Raw genomic sequence first — 20,858 nt, 5'->3', positions numbered from 1 at the left:
AACTTATCTAATTAGCCGTTTATCTGAAGTTCCAAGAATTACTAGAAATATTCTGCGATTTTCATTCTACCTACATTTTTAACTGGATGTCAATCTCACAGACTTAACCAAACTAGGAGGAACTGCACCATTTCCTCAGACAAATGAAATTACAGAAAATGTCATAAAATTAATAAAAGATGGGTTAGAGAAAACATGAATAAAGTAACAGTATTATCATCAAATTTAAGGCTGTGGGCTGACAGAATCATTAGCACACAGGGCAAAATGCTTAGTGGGATTTCATCCATCTTTATTTTCTGAGTTTAAATTACACTGAGGTTAACTTTGCTTTACATCCTTTCAGGGTTGATAAAATAAATATCAGCTGAGCACTGAGGTCAATTGTGTCAAAATTTAAAACCAATATTATCATTGGGTTTACAGTTCACCAATAAATGATGAAATGAAATTTATACTCTCTAAAAATACATTTTTTTCATTAAGAAATGTTTCAAAGAAGCAGAACAAAATCAAATTTGTAAAGAAGAAACATGGTTATTAAATTAATTTCAGTATTTCTGGTAATAAACTACTCAAACCAAGAAAGATGAAAGCCAAAATCAACCCCACCATAATTAATCATTTAAAATGTTCAGAAATTGATATCATAAGGCATTTAACAATATCACCACTCCACTTTTAGTAACAAAATAAAATAGTTAATTGCTGAGATGACAGTAAGCAGTAGAAATAGAAATAATAAGCTAGCCATCATACTCATTTTTATTTCAGCTTTCCAAGCTGGTATAAATTGCATGGATCATTAATAGTTTGAGTTATCTTTCATAGATTGATGGCTGTACATGTCATTTTGCTCAGTTTTTATGGTTGTCTGCCCTTTCCATCACCACTTTACAGAGTGTACTGGGTTCATTTTCCGTAGTACAAACACAAGAGAGGTTGAATAAAGGGACTTCAGAACCTTACATATTTTCTGCTCAGTTTGCCAACACCTTTACAAGACACACTGGGTGCATTTTGTGGTACCTGCACTAGGAAGAACGTCTCACTCACCCAATACCTTGAAGGTGCACAAGTTGTTGGGTAGTATAGGAAGGGTGATGTCTTGTACACAGTATATTCTAGAATGTATTTAGAGCCTAGACATATAGAGATGAGAAACAGGTGGGAGCAAAAGTGGCCAAAAGTGGGTACAGGGAATATATAAGTACCAAGAGAATGATGATGTCAGAAAGGCCTGGATGATAGAAAGATTGGAGCAGTATGAGGTAAGTGGGCAAAGTTATTTAGAACAGCAGAGATGGACAAAGGTAAAGATGGGTGAAACAATCAGAGGTATAGGAATGACTAAAAGCAATCTCTTATACATTGGCCTGGTGAAGGGATGTGGATGGACCACTGCAGTCTCCAATACATATGCCTAGTGAAGAGTGAGGGAGCCAGAGGGATGAGGAGGACCATAAATCTAGTGGAGGAATAAAGGAGGATAGATGAGATGGAAGGGCAACAAGGTGTGTGGTAAGCTATATAATCATCCAAGGGAATGATAAACCAAAAGATATATTTGAACCAAAAACAAAACATTTCTCTTCTACATATAGTAGTAAGATTTTCACTGATAAGGAATAAGTAGAAATTCCATACAGTGTACTCTGTGATCTATGGGTGCACAAGAAATATAAGTGGAAACAAAGATAGGCTGGCAGTAAATACAGAATTTTCCTGCATTAATTGTAGAGGAGTAGTGAACCCTCATAGCACAGGATAATAAATTCTTTGCAAAGTTCAGAGAGCTCTATAGAAGTATTTGATACCTTCTATAACCTAGGTGACACAAACAGCAGTAGAGGAGGTTGTTTAGAAAGTTTAGTTGCCAGAATTAGAATAGGGTGGAAAGAGTTCAGGCAGCTAATATCTCTCTGTTAACAATGAGAGGATTCTCTAAGTGAAAAGTAAATTGGATGATGCAAGTGTATGAACTATGATGCTGCATACTAAGATGTAGGTACTGAATGCAGAACATGTCCAAAAGTTGGAAAAGAAACAAAGGAAATATTATCCTTTGGATGTACAATATTAGTATTATTGAATGACAAGGTACAGATGAACTGAGAAAAAAATTGGGTATAAGAGGAATCAAATATAGGGTACAAGAGCAATGACTATGTCAATATGAACATATGATGGGTAAGAAGATGAAAAGTGCATGAAGAAGTGCCAAAAAATTCATATGGAAGAAACCAATGGAGGAGGAAACCAAAGAAGACATGAGCAGAAGTGATCTCAGGAAGGTCAACCTCACAAAAGTGCTGAAAAAGGAATGCAACAAGTGGAAGAATGCTGTGTTTAACCTATGCAAGGATTTATGCAAACATGTTAAAATGGATGCATTTAAGTGGACTGAATCATTGAAAGTTAAATATCATTTCAAAAGAAACAGTCATAGGATAAGAATTATGGACCCTTTGACTGGTTGACTGACATAACTAATAACAGATATGGTGCTTATAATACATCATATATGTTATTAGTTATATAAATCAATCAGTAAATATTTTCATACAAAGGAAAAACAGAGCAAAGCATGGATCTATAGTATAAGTAAATAGCAATTACATTGGCTTAAGAAGCAAAACACAGTGTAAGTAGTATAAAAATGTTTAAAACTCAATCATTATTGAAATGCACACATCTGACAAATACATCTGTAAGCTGGAAGCAAATAGTTTAATGACAAGAATAGATAAGAATACTTAACTCTCTTTAAATTGTCTATTTTTGTCATTAAACTATTTGCTTTTCAAAAATGATTGAGTTTTAAAGTATAGGGTTAATAAGTAGTCAAAACAATAAACCATTCATTACAATTTAAAAAGAAAAATAAGAAAAAATGAATACTAAAGAGTAAGCAATTTAAAGCGAAGTATTAATAGGAGACCAACAAAAACAACAACATACTAATGATAGGTAGAGGAGGAATAAGGGCAGAGTCAATACTAATGTTTGTAAGTAGCATTTTTCCTGAAAGTAATAAATTAAAAGATGTAAGAGTATAAAATACATAAATATCAAGCTAATCAGACTATATAATGTTTTTACATTTATCAGATTCTGTTGTGTTTGGGGAGAGTCATTCTCTTTTGGTGCCTTATAATTTAACACACACACCGGTAAAATTTCCATTTCTTTCTTTTTTTAATTTTCTAGAATTTTTGTTGCGTATTTTGTTTATTATTTGAAAAGGGTGCAAGATGCAATGAAAATTTTAGAAAAATAAAAAAGAAATAAGTGGAAATTTTACCGGTGAGTGTGTTAAACTATGAAGCACCAAAAAGAGAATGACTCTCCCCAGACACAACAGAATATGTTTCAACACACGAACTCACATAAAGAATCTTGCAAACCAAATCCAAAAACGAAATTAAATTAGACTGTCTGTGTTTTTCTACTATACATTTTACTCAAGGCTACTCAGTATTATTGAATGAAGAAACATTTCAAAAACTACCTACAGGAAATAATTATTGTATGGGAAAAATTCCATGTTCGTTCTATAGCAAAAAATAAGCTCAATTTACTAGAAAGTAAAATGAAATAAAGGATTTTTAAAATATCAACTAATTTGAACCATGGTGGAAAAAATAGATATGATGAAATATGACTTTCTGAGAGATTTGAAGAGAATGTGTTATGTTCAGGTGTTAGAGGAGTTAACAAATAGCTCTATCTTTAACTAGAGTTTATTGAGTTTGTTTTCATTTAATAATCATTTCACTTTATCCTATTGTTACATGTTTATGAAAAAACTCTTGAACAAACTTTTTAATAATATAGAATTTTTGGAACTAAGGAGGTCAGATATATTATTCATTTAAATAAATTGCTAACTATCTAACAAATTAGATTTTTCAAAGAGAGCAGGTCTGCCTTTGGCCTAAAATAGGAAAGTAAAGTAACAATTAAGAAATTTACAGCATAACTCAAATCTCTAAATGATCAAACATTATTCAGTAACGTTTGACTATTTAAAAACTTATATTTTATTATGTAAAAAATAGGTTTGGTCAGAAAGATATGATTTAAATAAACACTTAAAATTAAATATAAAATATAATACTAAATATTGTTTATGAGCAGATAGTAGTAATCCTTTATCTTCCATGATATTTTTATGTATAACAGGTTCTGGTGTATGTTTAAATATTTGAAACATTTTAAAAGTTGTATCAATGTTTGCACTAAATAATTGATAAATTATATGTCAAAGAATATATAATAAAAAATAAAAAATACAACTCTGAGAAGGGGTTTCAGGAAGTGGTCTGGGTGTTTCACTTTCATTATCTGAATCACCATCTAGAAAATAAAATAATATAGATGAAAACCAAAATAGCTAGAAAAAATTATGGACTGCAAATGGATAGTTTACAGTATGTGTTTTATCAGGAAGGCACAGTTAATATTGATAATGAAACAGGCCTTGAAAAAATGTTTATAACACAGACAATTGTAAATATTGTTAAAACTGTGGCATTGGGTGGTTGGGAGCTGTATTAGTTGGTCTGGCCATGTGATTTTCCCATATAAAACCAATCAATGATATTTAGTTTTAATGAATCATATTTGTTTCTATATTGATATTACAAGGGCTACTTGCCAAAGGCTGTTATGCTGATAGCCAGCAGCTAGTGTGTGAGAGGAGAAAATGTTATGTTTGATGAGAGGTGAGGAGAATGTTATGTCTGGCGAGAGAGTTCTTTCAACACAAGGTTAGCATAGTTTGATCAAGAAGACATCTGCTCTCTTCTGTGAGTTCTCTTGAAATTCTGCCTGGCATGTCTCATGTATCTTCATTCATGACCATATTTTGGTGGGAAACTGTGGAAATTACCATTCAAATCATTCATTCATACAGATGCACCTGAAATATGATTGACTGAAATGTAGGTTAACATAACCTGATATGTCATGGATATCATCCATTACAGGACTGACGTGGTTTCAAATGCTAACCACACCTACAGATACTCCCCTGCCAGTGAGTTCGTTGGAAGACAAGTGGACAAAAACAATAGAAAAATTTATGTGAAGCATGCGTACAGGTTTGAAGCTAAAGAATGCAGAAAAAGATGAATGCTCTTAAATGGAAATATTCATGCCATAAATTGGTAGCAATAATCATTATAAAGCAAAAGGACAATGTGTTATGTATGCATAATGTTGGATAAAAGCTGGCAAAGCTAAGTCACCTTGGAAAGTATGCATTAAAATTGAATGCAGGCCTAGAATGAAGTATTATGCAGAAAGATATCTGCAGAAAATTGAAGGGTTGAAATGCTGTTAATAGGAATAAAGAATGTAGGTAAATTTGGACAAAAGATAATATGCACAGAATATTAAAAAATGTGTACATGAATAAAGACTAAATTTTAAAATGATAACTGGCAATACAGCAACAAGACAAAAAACAATTAATTGTGTGCATGTATACATGTATATTGATATCTGATGTGTGTGTGTGTGTACATTTGTGTGGGAAGTATGTGTGTGTATACATGTGCATTACTATCTTTTGTGTATATGCATGTGTGCATATGTATTTAGTATGCATACGTATATGCATACCTGTGGTATTTAAGCATGTGTGAGCATATCTAGCGTATGGGACTGGTGTGTGTAATGATGTGCTATTGTTTTGTATTTGGTGCTATGTAGTGGCAACATTGTCACTGATGGGAGTAACCAAATTTGTTGTTGGATTAAGATTTGGTGGTGGTGCTGGGGGAAGAAAGAAGGAAAATCAATCAATAAAAACATGTATGCATAAACTTTCAGCAGATATAGATCTTCAACAGAGCTGCCCCTCATAAAAATGAGCAATTAGCAAGGAGCAGATGCACTGAGAAGTTGATATATATAGAGGACCCAACAGTCCCATATCTGAAGACAACCAGAAAGAGAAAGATAATCTGGTTCAACCCCCTATGTAACCTAAAAGTTTTAACCAGCACAGCTAGGACCTTCCTGTTGTTGATCAAGAAGCATTTTGTAAGAAGCTTTTCAACTCACAAAACATCAAAGAAAGCTACTCTTGTTCAAACAACATCACTTCTAATATCACATGCTACAACAGATGCAAACCACACAGTCCCCAACCTGCAATGGAAACCTTACCAGCTGCCCTCTGGAAGGAACCTTCCTGAAAGGCTGTGGTCTACAAAGCCACTCTCACACCATCCAACAGTATCACAAGGCACTTCACTGGCTTGGTGGTCAATGATTTCAAGAGACAGTATACACACACAGCATGTGTATTCTCACAGATGAAGAGATAGGAAAAACTCTACCTCCTTTTCTCTCTTTATCTGGAGACTGTACAATTTCCAGAATGATTCCCCTATCATTAAATGGAGTATCATCAAGGCTTCACTTTACTCACCCAGAGTCCCCAACTGCCAGCAGTATCTTCAGAAAAGACTGCTTATTCTCCATTGATCTACAGTAACCATTAACAGGAAAAACAAACAGTCTTACTGTTGTCCTCAGAGGTACATCCTCCTGGTGAACTCCAAGTCATTGACTGCTAACAACCCAGATATACCACCTTAGACCTAGTTGCCTCATAAGCAAGGGCAGGGCACTTAACCTCCACAGACTGATCAGTTCAGTCTTTCCAGTGTTTTCTGTAATTGTCCATAATTGTCTTTATATATATATGTGTGTATATACATACATGTATATGTATATTGCTTTCCTTTCTTTCTTCCTTCCCCAAGCAAATCCAAATTTTAATCTAACAACATATCTGATTATCTGTTCAATGATACTGTTACCACTGTGTGGCACCAAATACAACACACCAGCACATCACTACCCACACATACTCATACACCAGTCCCATATGTTCACACATGCATAAATACATAAACACCAGAAGTATTCATATACACACATGCAGCAGATATCAATGTACATGTATATGTGCACATACCTGCACTCACACACACATATACACACATCAGATACCAATATACATGTATAGATGCACATACACATACACAGCTGATACACACTCACACCCATATGTACACACATACCAGATACATGCACCCAAGCACACATGTACATGCCCACCAATAAGACAATGCTGCCAGCTCATGAAAACACACACACAGCAAACATGCGCCAGATATGCACATTCATGTGTTTATGCAATAAGTATGTCCCCTACACATTAGCAACTGATGTCATTTGTAACTTTCTCTTCATCTTTAGACAATGAGGAGCCACCAACATCCATCCAACCACATAGTCCTAGAAATAGGAATTTCTATCTCTATTTGATATCACTATTATAATTATATGGCTACTAATATCAACAACATGTGATCTGCCTTGACCAATAGCAACCTAGTCTCCAGTAGCCATCTTGAGCTTTCTCCATTTAGTTGCCTAAGCCTGAAGAGCTAAGTTTGTTTTACAAGCCCATGATACTTAAAGGTGTATATACATATATATATATATATATAATCAAAATAAGCAACAAGGATATCCAGAGGTAATGCAGTACGATCGTTTCATGCAACTCCATTTAATTGAACAATACAATCATTGCATCAATTTAGAATGTAGAGCAATCTTCAGCTCCACAAAGACATAGAATTTAATTAGATTAGAACAGATGGACACATTAGTATAATTATACCTAAAATCTCCAAGAAGTTAAGGAGATAGACAAAGAACATGTTGTCTCTACTTCAGCATAGAAGTTACTAAATTTATCAAGAAGACTCTGCCTGTCACTGATTTTTTGTCTTTATGGGGTCAGTTTTAATTTATAGACTAGTTTATCAAATCCCTTGTATATCTAAGACTGAGAGAACAGAGGGCAGTATCAGTTAGGGGTAGGGATGAGGGAGTAGACAGATATTCTAGTTGGTATAGTCATAAAAAAATCAAGATTTATCATAAGCAATATCATGAGGTTTAGTAAGGGAAAACTTAAAACAAGATGTTAGCAGATAATTAAGAGGGTCACCCACTAGCAGAATATTGATAATGAAACAGGAGAAGTCTTATCATGTGGTATTATAGTTAAATATTTTAAACTATGTTGCAATATTGTATACAGTTAAAGTTTAGGGTTATTCAAATGATTATTAAGAAGAATATCATAACAAAAGGATAGAAATTTATGAATACTTTTGAGTATATACTAAGCTTTTACCACAACAGAGGGAGGAAAAGAAAATATCCAGAAATAGTTTAATATTTATACATATTGTATACATAAATACTAACTCATCAGATGATATCTGTGAAAATTGATTAATTGGTATATACTGTTATATCTATGGGAAGCAGGGAAGTTTTTTTCTAAAATTGTCATAAATTTCCCATATATGTTTCTGGATATGGTACAGTTGAAGGGAACGTTGTACCAGATGAAGTCTTTATTTTCAGACTTACAGCATATGTAAGGGTGGAATCTATCTGCTCTCTCAACAACTCTCAAAATCGTGACTTGATTATCAGGTATGTCTCTATTACCAGTATTTTTCTTATCCTTATAGGGTGGAGCAACCCGCCCATTCCCTTCACTACCCTTACTATCTAAACTAAAATTCCTACTTGTTATAGCATCTAATTTTCTGTTGTTGCCTACTTTTTAAAATTTAAATTGATGGATTTGCTGGATGCTTTTAATAACCATTAATTATTAATAACCATTTTTCATCTTTTAGGCTCAAAAATAAAGCCAATTGTATGTCCTTATCTAGCAAGATTTGGGAACTGAAGGAAAGTGCAACCATATAGAGATAGTTGATACAGGTGCAAGCTGTTCTCTATGGAAACATGAGATTTTTAAGTATAGGAACAAAAGCAACCTGATTAATAATAGATTAGACCTAAGGGTATCATGCATACATAGAGTCACCCATACATTTAAATATTTTCAAAATTAGTGTTTAAAGGTGCTATACTTGAACCTAGATAGAAGAAATTAATTTCTAGTGTCATATCTGACGTGAACTTGCTCCTAGTATTATATATAATAAAATCATGGGATATTGAGTCATATGATGAATTAAAGTGCATTGCATATCTTATAAGCTATATGGTATAGTATATGGTACGCTACATGTAGTTACTATCCTATGAATAATCCTGCCTAGTTAGTCTGACTTCATCATGTTTTTGGTGATTAAACTATTTATTCCTTTCCATGATGTTCTAGCCTACTAATCATATTATGTATTTTGTAATGGCTTTTATGTAAGTAAGCATCCTAATTATATACCCCTGTGAAACTATAAAATCATATATGTAATAACAAAGATAACTTTATAACTTATAAAATAGCCCTTCAGTTTGAATAACTCCCTACTGCCCTTACTACTACCATACCTATTGCATCTTCTGTGGGATTATCTCTATCTCTCCCCTACCTCAAATTTTAATACACTGTCTCTTTGAAATGTAAGTTATACATATTTTCCTACTATTCTCTATAATTTTTTATTTTGTTTCCTTATTTTGATACCTTTACCTATTAACCTCTTATCCCCTATAAGTTGTTAATATTCTTAAGTAGAGTTACAAACCTTCTAGTTACTTAAGTCTATGAGAGTTGATTATAACATATCCATAACAAAGTAGAAATATTTGTGTATATTTCCATGTGAGCACATAGTTAAATATGTGTATGTATCTGTGCACAATTTGTTTTTTTTTCCAAACCACCTAATAAGTAAATAATTAAGTACATGAATGAATATTAAACTAATCATATGTAATCTTCCCTTTCTAATGTTGAAAATTGGTATATACACACATTATAATATCATTCTTAATAATCTTAAATTTTATCTTTATACAACATAACAATATTGTTTATATACAATCACCCATAGTACCCCATGATAATTCCTCTGTATTAACATCAAAGGTTTTATTAGCATCTTGCCCCTTTAGCTGGTAATTAACATCTTGATTTGAGGTTTTCCCATACCCAGCCTCCTTTATAGACAGTTACTTTATACTAATCCTAAAATCCTGACAATATTTATGACTATACCCAGCTATGTGCTGTCAACTCACTCCTGTCCTCCTTTCTAAACAGACAGTCCTCTAGTCTTAGAATTGATAGTTGGTAATAAGACTAATAAATTAAAAATGAACTACAATCATTTACAAGCTATGACCCCAACATACTTCATACAGTTCTTAGAAGTATGGTGTATTCTTAGCTACATTAGTGGCAACATGGACTCTTTCCCTATACATGCTCTATTAGAGCATTTGAGTAAAATTATATTTTGTCCAACTGATTAAAAAATTCTATTTATTTATTTATGCAACTGAGGAGAGCCCTGCATTTAAATTGATGTAATGATTGCATTGTTCAATTAAATGGAGCAGCTTGAAATGGTCATACTGCATCACCTCTTGATATTCTGTTGCTTATTTTGATTATCATGATGATCATCATCATCGTTTTCCATGCTAGCATGGGTTGGATGGTTCAACTGGGGTCTGGGAAGCCAGGAGGCTGCACCAGGTCCCAATCTGATCTGGCAGTGTTTCTACAGCTGGATGCCCTTCCTAACACCAACCACTCCGCGAGTGTAGTGGGTGCTTTTACTTGCCACTGGTACAGGGGGCCAGAGGAGCTGGCATTGACCACAATCGGATGGTGCTTTTTACATGCTACTGGCACGGGGCTCACAACTACAATTTCCATTTGATTTGATTTTCATATTACTGATGTTGATGTACTTGACTTGGCATCGGCCACGTTCAGATGGTGCTTTTCACTTGCCACCGGCATGGAAGCCAGTCAAGGCAGCACTGGTATCGGCCATGTTCGGATGGTGCTTTTTATGTGCTATTGGCACGGGGCTCACAACTATAATTTCCATTTGATTAGATTTTGATACTGCTAATGTTGATGTACTTGACTCAATATATATATATATTGCTAGAAGATTCGTGAATATGTATTGTAGTAACAGTATTTTAATGTCTAAATCACTTTGCCATAGTTTCTCTCATGCCAATGATTAATATTATTGATCATCGGAAGGCAGAATTCCCATATTGCATGATTTCGGTCTACTGGACCTCATCAGTGGGAAGTACCAGTCACCACGTGCCAGTCAAATCTTCAGACACTGAAGTCACAAATAGTCAGTAGGCTTATTAAAAAATAATTATTAGTGACAGAAGCAGGATTGATACTAAAAGCTAATCTTTGTATTCATATTAATATGAATACCTTGTTAGAACACCAAACACTGCATTGTTAGCCTTGAGTGATCCTCTCATGTAGCTGCTTGGTGCATAAAAGCTCACACATAGATTGCAGCAGACGAGAATCATCTGTCATAGTGCTGGAATTCCCAAAGAACACTTGCTAGCAATCCCATTCTGAACAAAAAAACCTTCACTTAAATTGAAATGAAGGATATCTAAGGCCTGAACAATGCTAAAATAATTTAGTAAAAAAGCAACTGAAGAAACTGCAATAGCTATTAAGGAATAAGCTCATTCAATAAAGTTGGAAAAGTATTTGCACAGTGCACAATCATTACTACTCTACTAATAATCCACGCAAAAAATGTAAAATTACGAAATACATGAGCCTCCTACACTTAAATGTTGAAAAAGATGAATTCATACCGCAAGAAATCTTGAATTGATCAGGAATAGTTTGAATAACTTCTTCAATACTAATGTCATCATAGATAGCTTCTTCAATACTGTTAATATTGGCAAGAGGAAAATCTACTCTTTCAGCAGAAGAACCTTCAGGTAAAGATCTAAATAAAACAAAACAAATTAAGATGTCTTTATGATTCACAATTATACATTGTAAGTTGGGTGAAAAAAACCCCACTATTTGTATTTATTATCTCTTAGTAAAAAGTAACTTTGGAACTAACTTATGACTATCTATCAAAAAGTATAATTTCAGTTACACTTTATAGTAGATAACTGAAAGTAAGAAATATATACTCTTTTACTCTTTTACTCTTTTACTTGTTTCAGTCATTTGACTGCGGCCATGCTGGAGCACCACCTTTTAGTACTTATTCTATCGGTCTCTTTTTGCCGAACCGCTAAGTGACGGGGACCTAAATACACCAGCATCGGTTGTCAAGCAATGCTAGGGGGACAAACACAGACACACAAACACACGCATACATATATACATATATACGACAGGCTTCTTTCAGTTTCCGTCTACCAAATCCACTCACAAGGCATTGGTCGGCCCGGGGCTATAGCAGAAGACACTTGCCCAAGATGCCACGCAGTGGGACTGAACCTGCAACCGTGTGGTTGGTTAGCAAGCTACTTACCACACAGCCACTCCTGCGCCTATCCGTATATAATTAAACAATACTTAAAGAATACATAAAATGAATGAAGTAATGAATACTGCTGCTCACTAGAGATGCACAAGTAGTTAAACAGCTGAAAATTAAAATAAAATAAAGGGTATTACTGTTGGTGATGATTGAGGATTTTAAAATTTCTTTATTATGGTATAAATCTGAAACAGAATTGTGAATGGGCTTAGGGAAGACCCTGACGAGTTCTAGGTAATACATAACAATGAAAAGAAAAATAGCTTATCAAATAGTAATTAAAATTAAAAATAGATTATTAATCAAAGAAAAAAACTGTTCATCTGCTCGCTCAAGCAGGTAACAAATGGATAAAATTGTATTCTTCAAGAGATAGTAAAACATCAGAGTAAAGTAGTTACTTTGTGATCTGTTTCCATACTTAGATCAGCATTTCAATTTTACCTTCCAGGGCCAAAACAATAATTACTAATAGTATATTGTAACTGATTCGATGAAAGCTAAAATAGTATCTAACATCTACAATACAAATACAAATGGAATCAAGAAGTTAATTTCATTCTATTGTAAAAGAAATACAAAATTGGCACACTTCCTATTCTGTCTGTAAGAGAAAGCTGGCATATTTCAATTGAATTTACATCTGATGCATGCATGAATAAATTTATTGGCCTTCAAGGTTTAGCTGAGAAGATCTGAATAAAGAATGTTAAAAAGGAGGAAAATCAAATATTGCAAAAATGTTTAATTATGTATCACTGTAGAGCTCTGTAGAAGGAGCAACAAACACAATTTGACCATACAAAATCACACTTTTTGCTTGATCATTTTCATGTCAAAATACATTTTTTCTGTGGAAAATTACATATCATTTGAAAGTTTTGGATGTGAATTTTCTTCTCATATACTTTTGATCAAAATTGAACACTTTCACTCCATGCCAGGTCCCCTCATTCACCATTATATTTTCACCTATTCACAATGTTTGTCCAGTTTTCGTTCTGGCTGCTGAACAGTAGTGCTTCAATGCACTGGAACACTATAACCTGATCTGTTTGAAAATGATATGGTCATGAAGAGGCCATTTTAAAACTTTATTTTGTAATAAAAATCAATGGGAGCAAGTCAAATAATCATTATGGAATATAAAAGTGAACATTTTATTGTTACTTTTCACTTAGAAGAGAACATATTTTCTTCAAAATTTTTATCAAGAATTCTTGCAAATTCAATGTAGTCATTGTCAAAGCACAAAATCAATAAAAAGGGAATACTACTAATGCTACTTGTCAAAATGGCATATTCCCATGAGGTAAGAGCTGAAATGGAATGAAAATCTAAGGCCTCAAATATTGAGTTTGAGCCAGCATTTCAAGAAATGGATAAACAGATTGGTAAGTGCATTCAGTGCATTTTTTCTATGAAAAAATGCACTGAATTGAACTACATAAGTCTTCTAGAGCCCCAAATTAGCATGGAATCATTATATTGAGAATATCATTTATTTCCTTTTGCTGTTTTAATATGAGAGTGAGGTCCAAATAAAATTGCATTTTTATATTTCATAACGATTAGCTAACCTACCCCACTCAGTCACCAGGAATTGACATTTTTGGGTCAGTTTGAATCTAAAATATCCAATGATCATAGAAATTATAAAGAACACTTTCAGATCATCATCATCATCATCATTGTTGTTGTTTAACATCCACGTTCCATGCTTACATGAATTGGACTGTTTGACTGGGGGCTGGCAAGCCAGAAAGCTGCACCAGGCTCCAATCCAATTTGGCAATGTTTCTACAGCTGGACACCCTTCCTAAAACCAACCACTCTGAGAGTGTAGTGGGTGCTTTTTATGTGCCACTGGCATGGGAGCCAGTCAGGCAGTGCTGGAAACAAGCACACTTGAATGGTGTGTTTTATGTACCACTGCCATGGGTGCCAATCAGGCGGTACTGTCATTGGCCACGACAATGACTTCACTTGCCTCAACAGGTCTTTGCAAGCAAAGTTTATTGTTCAATGAACGAGGGGTACTCTTAAATGGGCTGGTTATGCTGCACTGGCATAGGCCATGGTTACAGTCTCACTTGGCTTGCTGGGTCTTCTCAAGCATAGCATGTCTCAAAAGGTCTCAGTTACTTGTCATCACCTCGGTGAGGCCCAACATCTGAAGGTCATGCTTCACCACCTGATCCCGTGTCTTCCTGGGTCTACCTCTTCCACAGGTTCCCTCAACTGCTAGGGTGAGACACTTTTTCACACAGCTGTCCTCATTCATTCGCAACACATGACCATACCAGTGCAGTTGTCTCTCTTGCGCACCACATCAGATGCTACTTATGTCCAACTTTTCTCTCAGGGAACTTACACTCTGTCATGTATGCACATTGACATTACACATCCAGCAGAGCATACTAGCTTTGTTCCTTGCAAGCATACACATGTCCTCAGCAGTCATGGCCAATGTTTCACTGCCATGCAGCATGGCTGTTTGCACACCTGCTTTATACAGTCTACCTTTTACTCTGAGTGAGAGGCCCTTTGTCACCAGCAGAGGTAGGAGCTCTCAGAACTTTGCCCAGGCTATTCTTATTCTAGCAGCTACGCTCTCAGAGCAACCACCCCTGTCACTGACTTGGTCACCTAGGTAACGGAAGCTATCAACTACATATAGTTTTTTCCCCCTGGAATGTGACGGAATCTGTTTTCTGCACATTTTCAGTGTTTATAGCACCTGAGCATTTGCCACACACAAAAACTAACTTCCCAGTTAGCCTTCCTTTGATATTAGTGCACCTCTTATGTGTCCTGGCAAGCCATCTTGATACAGGCATTTTCTTCTCAAGTTTCTCAAGCAGAATTCAAAATGACTTGGTCAATGCATTTCAGAAAGTTATGTTGGATGAAATACAAAATGAACTGAAGCAGGCTAAATTCGTAGCTATTCTTGTAGATGAAACATCCAATGTATCGAAGATTGTGTTATTAAAGAATGATTTATCAGTTTTAATGATGTTAGTGCAGATCATTCAGTAAATGCTTTATCTGAATATATTTTTAAATACATTGAAACGTAGAAGTGTAGAAACAAACTTATGATGGTGCCACTACAATGGCAGGACAATTAAATGGGTTGCAGTCCAAGGTAAGAGAGAGATATAAATGTGCGATCTTTGTTAACTGTTGTGCTCATGTCCTAAATTTAGTTCTCTCACAAGCATCCTCTGCTATAAAAGAATGCAAGATATTTTTTCTACAATAAATGTACTGTTACATTTTTTACGAAATCACCTAAAAGGGCTAATGCGTTAGATAACATAGTTAAAAAAGATTTCCCAAAGCTACAGGAACAAGATAGAATTATTTCTCACATCTTGCACTTACAACAAAAGAAAATTATAATTTCATAATCAGCCTTTTTGAAGGCATCATTGAAAATCCTGAAGCAGTGATGATCATGTCATATCTGTTGTTGGTGATTTTTTTTTATCCACAGAGTGAAAGCTTCTTCACCAATGGGATCCAGGTTCTGTAACACCGATGGAAGAAATGTGTGGTCTGCTAGTGGGGACTGTGTTGAAAAATAAATCTCATTTGGTCACATTCCATGAGAGTGTATTGGTCAGCCTATAAACTTTTCAGCTGACCCTCATATTTACTGCATGACTAACCTCAAAAGTCACCACATGCCACTGAAATACAACAAAGTCTAAAGCTCTGTTCTCCAATCAACTTCAACCAATATTCCACAAATTAAATTATGAATAAATGAATTAAAAAGTGAAAATGAGAAAATGAAACACAAACAAAAAATAAATTTTAATACTTACCGAATGGGTCTATTATTGGCTTTAAGCATTTCAGCTTTTATGCGCCTCATCCATTCCTATCAGTAAATATTCATATTTCATCAGAATTACTTAGAAAAAAAAAATAAAATAAAAAACAAAAAAAATTGCACATGTACATATGCAAATCATAATAAAGAAAAAACTCAAACAACTTACATAATTTTTCTGAAAAAAAAAAAGAGGTTGTGAGTAAGAGTAGAAATGAACAGTACAGAAAAGAAATGAAATTGCTTGTGCTATTTGGTTGGCATTGTACTTAAATGGTACTCAACTCTAAGAGAGAAATTATTACTGGAGCTTTCTGCTAACATATTCATGCATGGTCTTCTACTGAAATATGCTCATCTTTTCACCTGATGACATGGTGACTTCTTTGGGCATGTTTTCAAGGTTATCAGGCAAGAAATGTTGCTTGAGGAGCTACTTTCTGAGTCACATGATGTTATTTGCCTTGTGTATGCAAACTTGGTCAAGGGATGAACTTCAACATTTTGTGGTTAAAAGATGTTGCCAAAGGGATATGATATGATATTCAAAGGCAATCTGGGTCAATGTTAAGCCTCTGCCTCTTTGTTTTCATTTCAAGTAGAGGTGGTCTACATCTCTGTTGATGTGAAAATTATTTGTGTTGGTCAGTATCTTCCACATCAATGACTCAGATTTCATCAGACATCCAATCATGTAGCCCAGATCTTGGTATGAGTACTGGTACTGCAAACATATTGTTTTATTGAATGCAAAGAGTTCCAAGATCCATAATTTCCTTATCCAGCCAAAATATTTTTTAGTGACTTGTCTTGTTACAGGTACCATTGTAAAATATGTTTTCATCTACTCCTAGGTATCTGTAACATTCCTCATCAGATATAGGAGAGACAGTTAAATCATTTGATGGAGGTGATGCTAGTCTGGTTTACAGTTTGCCCACTTTTCACAACCATACAGCAACATGTATCCTGACCAAACTCCAACTCTATATCCTTTGAAAATGCTGTAACCAGTTCAAAGCTCTTTTTTATCTCATGCATATGGTATGCATAGCATACAGTTTCAAGTTATCCACAAAGAAGTGGTGTGAACTTTTAGTATATCTATTTCCTTGTGAACCAGTGAAATACCCCTCAGACTTCCTCAACATGAATGACAAGGGGTTTGCTGAAAGTATGAACAGAATCACAGGGAGGCTGTCCTCTTAAAATATATCTCTGCAATACTGTATTTTATCAGTGATAAAACAATCGACCTGTGCAATGCATTCATGTTTCTCTTCTGTTTTTCATCATTTGAATTATTCCTCTGAAGGAAATGGTTTCTAACATAGATACAAAGCTCCATCATTGAAATATAGGTAACTAAAACAATGTCATGTTTTAAACCTGAGAAAAGTCTTGCATAGTTTTACTATTCCACTTACAGATTGTATTTTTAATGTGTGAGTCAGTTGGCTGATTTCTTTTTCTGATAATCCAAGCTTATCCAGGCTGACAGTTAGGCATTTACTTACAAGACAAAGTTTCCCTTTATTGCTGTTATAAATGTAAATTTGTAATCTGGATATAGAAGCTGGAGTTTTTGAAGCAATTGTCTTTTTTCTCTTTGATGTTCATGCTAATCACATGTGTGACATCTTCCAAAGAAATATGACATGTTACTCTTCTCACTCTCTCTCTTTCTTGATGCCTGAAGAGTAGGGCATTTTTTTAAATTTTAAAAATTACTTGATTTTCATTTTATTTTTATACTTTTTCACCTTATTTTAAAACTTCATTGAAAGATTTTAACCTTATTATTAATATGTATGTATGTGGGGCCCCTTCTGTACTCACCTGGATCTTGCAATTTCCAACTTTGCCTCCACAAGAGAATACATATCCTTCACCAACCTGCATTATTCATCAACAGGAAGAATGAACAATTTTATAGTAGTCACCAGAGGTATGTCCTATTAATGAACCTCAAGCCTCTGGCAAGCCAACAGTTCAAATATACCACCTTAGGCCTGCTGTTCTATGCATAACAGCATGGTATCTAAGCATTACTGTCCGTATAGACAATAAACCCATCCATGCTGACAATCCAAAATACAACAAACATTGCAAAATTGGAGACATCCCAAACTGAGAGGGAAGATAGGCAATAACGTGGTCACTCTATGGTGTTGAGAAATTAATGTATGATGGAAATGGGGTAGGAACAGGTTTACTGTTTATGGAGGAAATTTATAGCTACCTCACATTTCACATGGGAGCATGAGGAGACTGTGGTGGGGCTCAAGCTGAGGTAAATACAGTGATGATGAGGTGCAAGAACATACCTTCATAGTAAGATGTCCAAGAAATATACAGAAGAGAGCAGAGATACAGAAGAATCAAGGAAGATAGGTAAGGTTGTGAGAGTGTAGGAGGAAAGTGGAATGAATATAAATATTGGGTAGAAGAGGTCAGAGAATACAATGAATGGTGAACAAGAATGGAGTGGAGTGGAGTGGTAAATATGAGTGGGAATGATAAGAATGAAAATGGATGCCAATTGGAACAGTACAAAGGAGAAGGTGTGATGACTAATAGTACTAATAGCATTGTGGTATTGTATTTAATAGCAGGGTGTGCTTTCATGACTTACAGAAGTAGAATAATACAGTAGACATGAAATGATGAAGTGAGGAATGATAGTGTGATGAAGTGTGGGGTTACAGATTTCAAGTATATATATGTATATATGTATGTGCGCATATATGTCTATATATATGTGTGTGTGTGTGTGTGTGTGTGTATATATGTGTGCGTATATTTATATATACATGTGTGTGTATAAAGCAACATATAATATGTACAAAGAAAATCATAGTGACCATATTTTAAAATTTTAGAAAAGAATTGTTGGATTTATCTGTCATGCGTAAGGATATACCTGGGATTTGTACACTACTTACATTTACTGGTGCCTGACTGTTGGAAATTTAACCATATTCTTTTATACTGAGTGCTTAATTGGTATCTGCCAGGATTTTAAAAATCCCATATTTTTCTTTGATATATATATGAACATTTAAATAATGAGGGAGATAAATTAAATATTAATTTAATTAATATCAATTTAAAACCAGTAGCCTAGCATACAAAAATCTTGGTTTTAAATTGATATTAATTAAATTAATATTCAATTTATCTCCCTCATTATTTAAATATATATATATATAATATATATATATATATATATATATATATATACATTGTCTTCAAAGACTCATATTGTCATTCAATGCTCGAAATGAGGAGTAGATAGACAGCTGACAACTGATGAAGGGTAGTTCTTTGTGTTACTTGTCCTGTTTTCCATTTGTTTCTCTCATTGTTTGCATATTGAACTCATTTGTTTTCGCTTTTCATGTTGTTTACTGTTGGTGATGTCCTGTACCCATATATGTATATATATATATATATATATATATATATTATATATATATATATATTCTTTTTTCTTTTATTCTTTTACTTGTTTCAGTCATTTGACTGTGGCCATCCTGGAGCACTGCCTTTAGTCGAGCAAATCAACCCCAGGACTTATTCTATCGATCCCTTTTGCCAAACAGCTAAGTTACGGAGATGTAAACACACCAGCATCAGTTGTCAAGCAATGTTGCAAGGACAAACACAGAAACACACATACATTCAGTTTCCGTCTACCAAATCCACTCACAAGGCTTTGGTCAGCCTGATGCTATAGTAGAAAACACTTGCTCAAGGTGCCACGCAGTGGGATTGAACCCTGAACCATGTGGTTGGTAAGCAAACTACTTACCACACAGCCACTCCTACTCCTATATGAAGAGTCGTTCTTTGGGCTACTTGTCCTGTTTTCCATTTATTTCTCTTGTTCTTTGTGTATTGAACTCATTTGTTTTCGTATTTTATGTTGTTTACTGTTGGTGACATCCTGTACTCATATATGCATATGTAAATATATATATAAATGCATATATATATGCATATACATATATGCATAAATATATATGCATATATAAATATATAAATGCATATATATATATATTTTTTAAAGTTTCAGCTCAGAGTTGCGGCCATGCTGATGCACCACCGTTAAATGCATACATATATATATGTATGCATATACATATATATATGCATATATAGTTAATCCAAACATGAACAAAGAGAAAACACAACGTGAGAATGTGGAACAAGTATAGTGCTATTGGATGCTCAGGAAAGGAAAGAAAGAAGGAGGATTTAACGTTTCAAGTGGAGTTCTTCATCAGAAACATAGAAGGAAAGGTCCAAGGAAGAGAAGACGGAGAAAGAAAATTGCCAATGATACACACGGGGTCACTACAAATGCATATATATATATATATATGCATGCATATATATATGTACACACACACATACACACATATATATATAAATGGAGTTAAACGCAGGTGTTATTCAAATTCTTTTACTTCCGACACATGTTTCGAAAATATCACTGGTATTATTCCAAAGGAATAAAATGGTGTAAAACAATGTAATCTTCTCTTCAGGGAAATGCAGAAATGAATTTTATAACTCTTCAGGGAAATGCAGAAAGGAATTTTATAACTCTGCCTTACTTAAAGCAGGTTATA

General features: G+C 34.3%; 1 protein-coding gene across 6 annotated transcripts in view; it reads right to left on the bottom strand.

Moving 5' to 3' along the window:
• The window catches only part of LOC115232387, a 197,515-nt gene that overhangs the window by 74,049 nt on the left and 102,608 nt on the right, over positions 1 to 20,858 (bottom strand). For 2 of the 6 annotated variants that reach the window (XM_036500246.1, XM_029802243.2), the window contains exons 3-6: positions 16,214 to 16,269; positions 11,686 to 11,825; positions 4,300 to 4,359; positions 2,962 to 3,024 (exon numbers count right to left, since the gene is read on the bottom strand). In XM_036500246.1, coding sequence (XP_036356139.1) covers positions 2,962 to 3,024; positions 4,300 to 4,359; positions 11,686 to 11,825; positions 16,214 to 16,269 — 319 coding nt within the window. The remainder of the gene's footprint in view (positions 1 to 2,961; positions 3,025 to 4,299; positions 4,360 to 11,685; positions 11,826 to 16,213; positions 16,270 to 20,858) is intronic. The other 4 variants (XM_029802244.2, XM_036500249.1, XM_029802245.2 and 1 more) reach the window with 2 other exon arrangements.

The sequence above is a fragment of the Octopus sinensis genome, linkage group LG2 (assembly GCF_006345805.1).
Source record: "Octopus sinensis linkage group LG2, ASM634580v1, whole genome shotgun sequence".
Lineage (NCBI taxonomy): Eukaryota > Metazoa > Mollusca > Cephalopoda > Octopoda > Octopodidae > Octopus > Octopus sinensis.
This window is presented reverse-complemented; position numbering and strand designations above follow the sequence as displayed.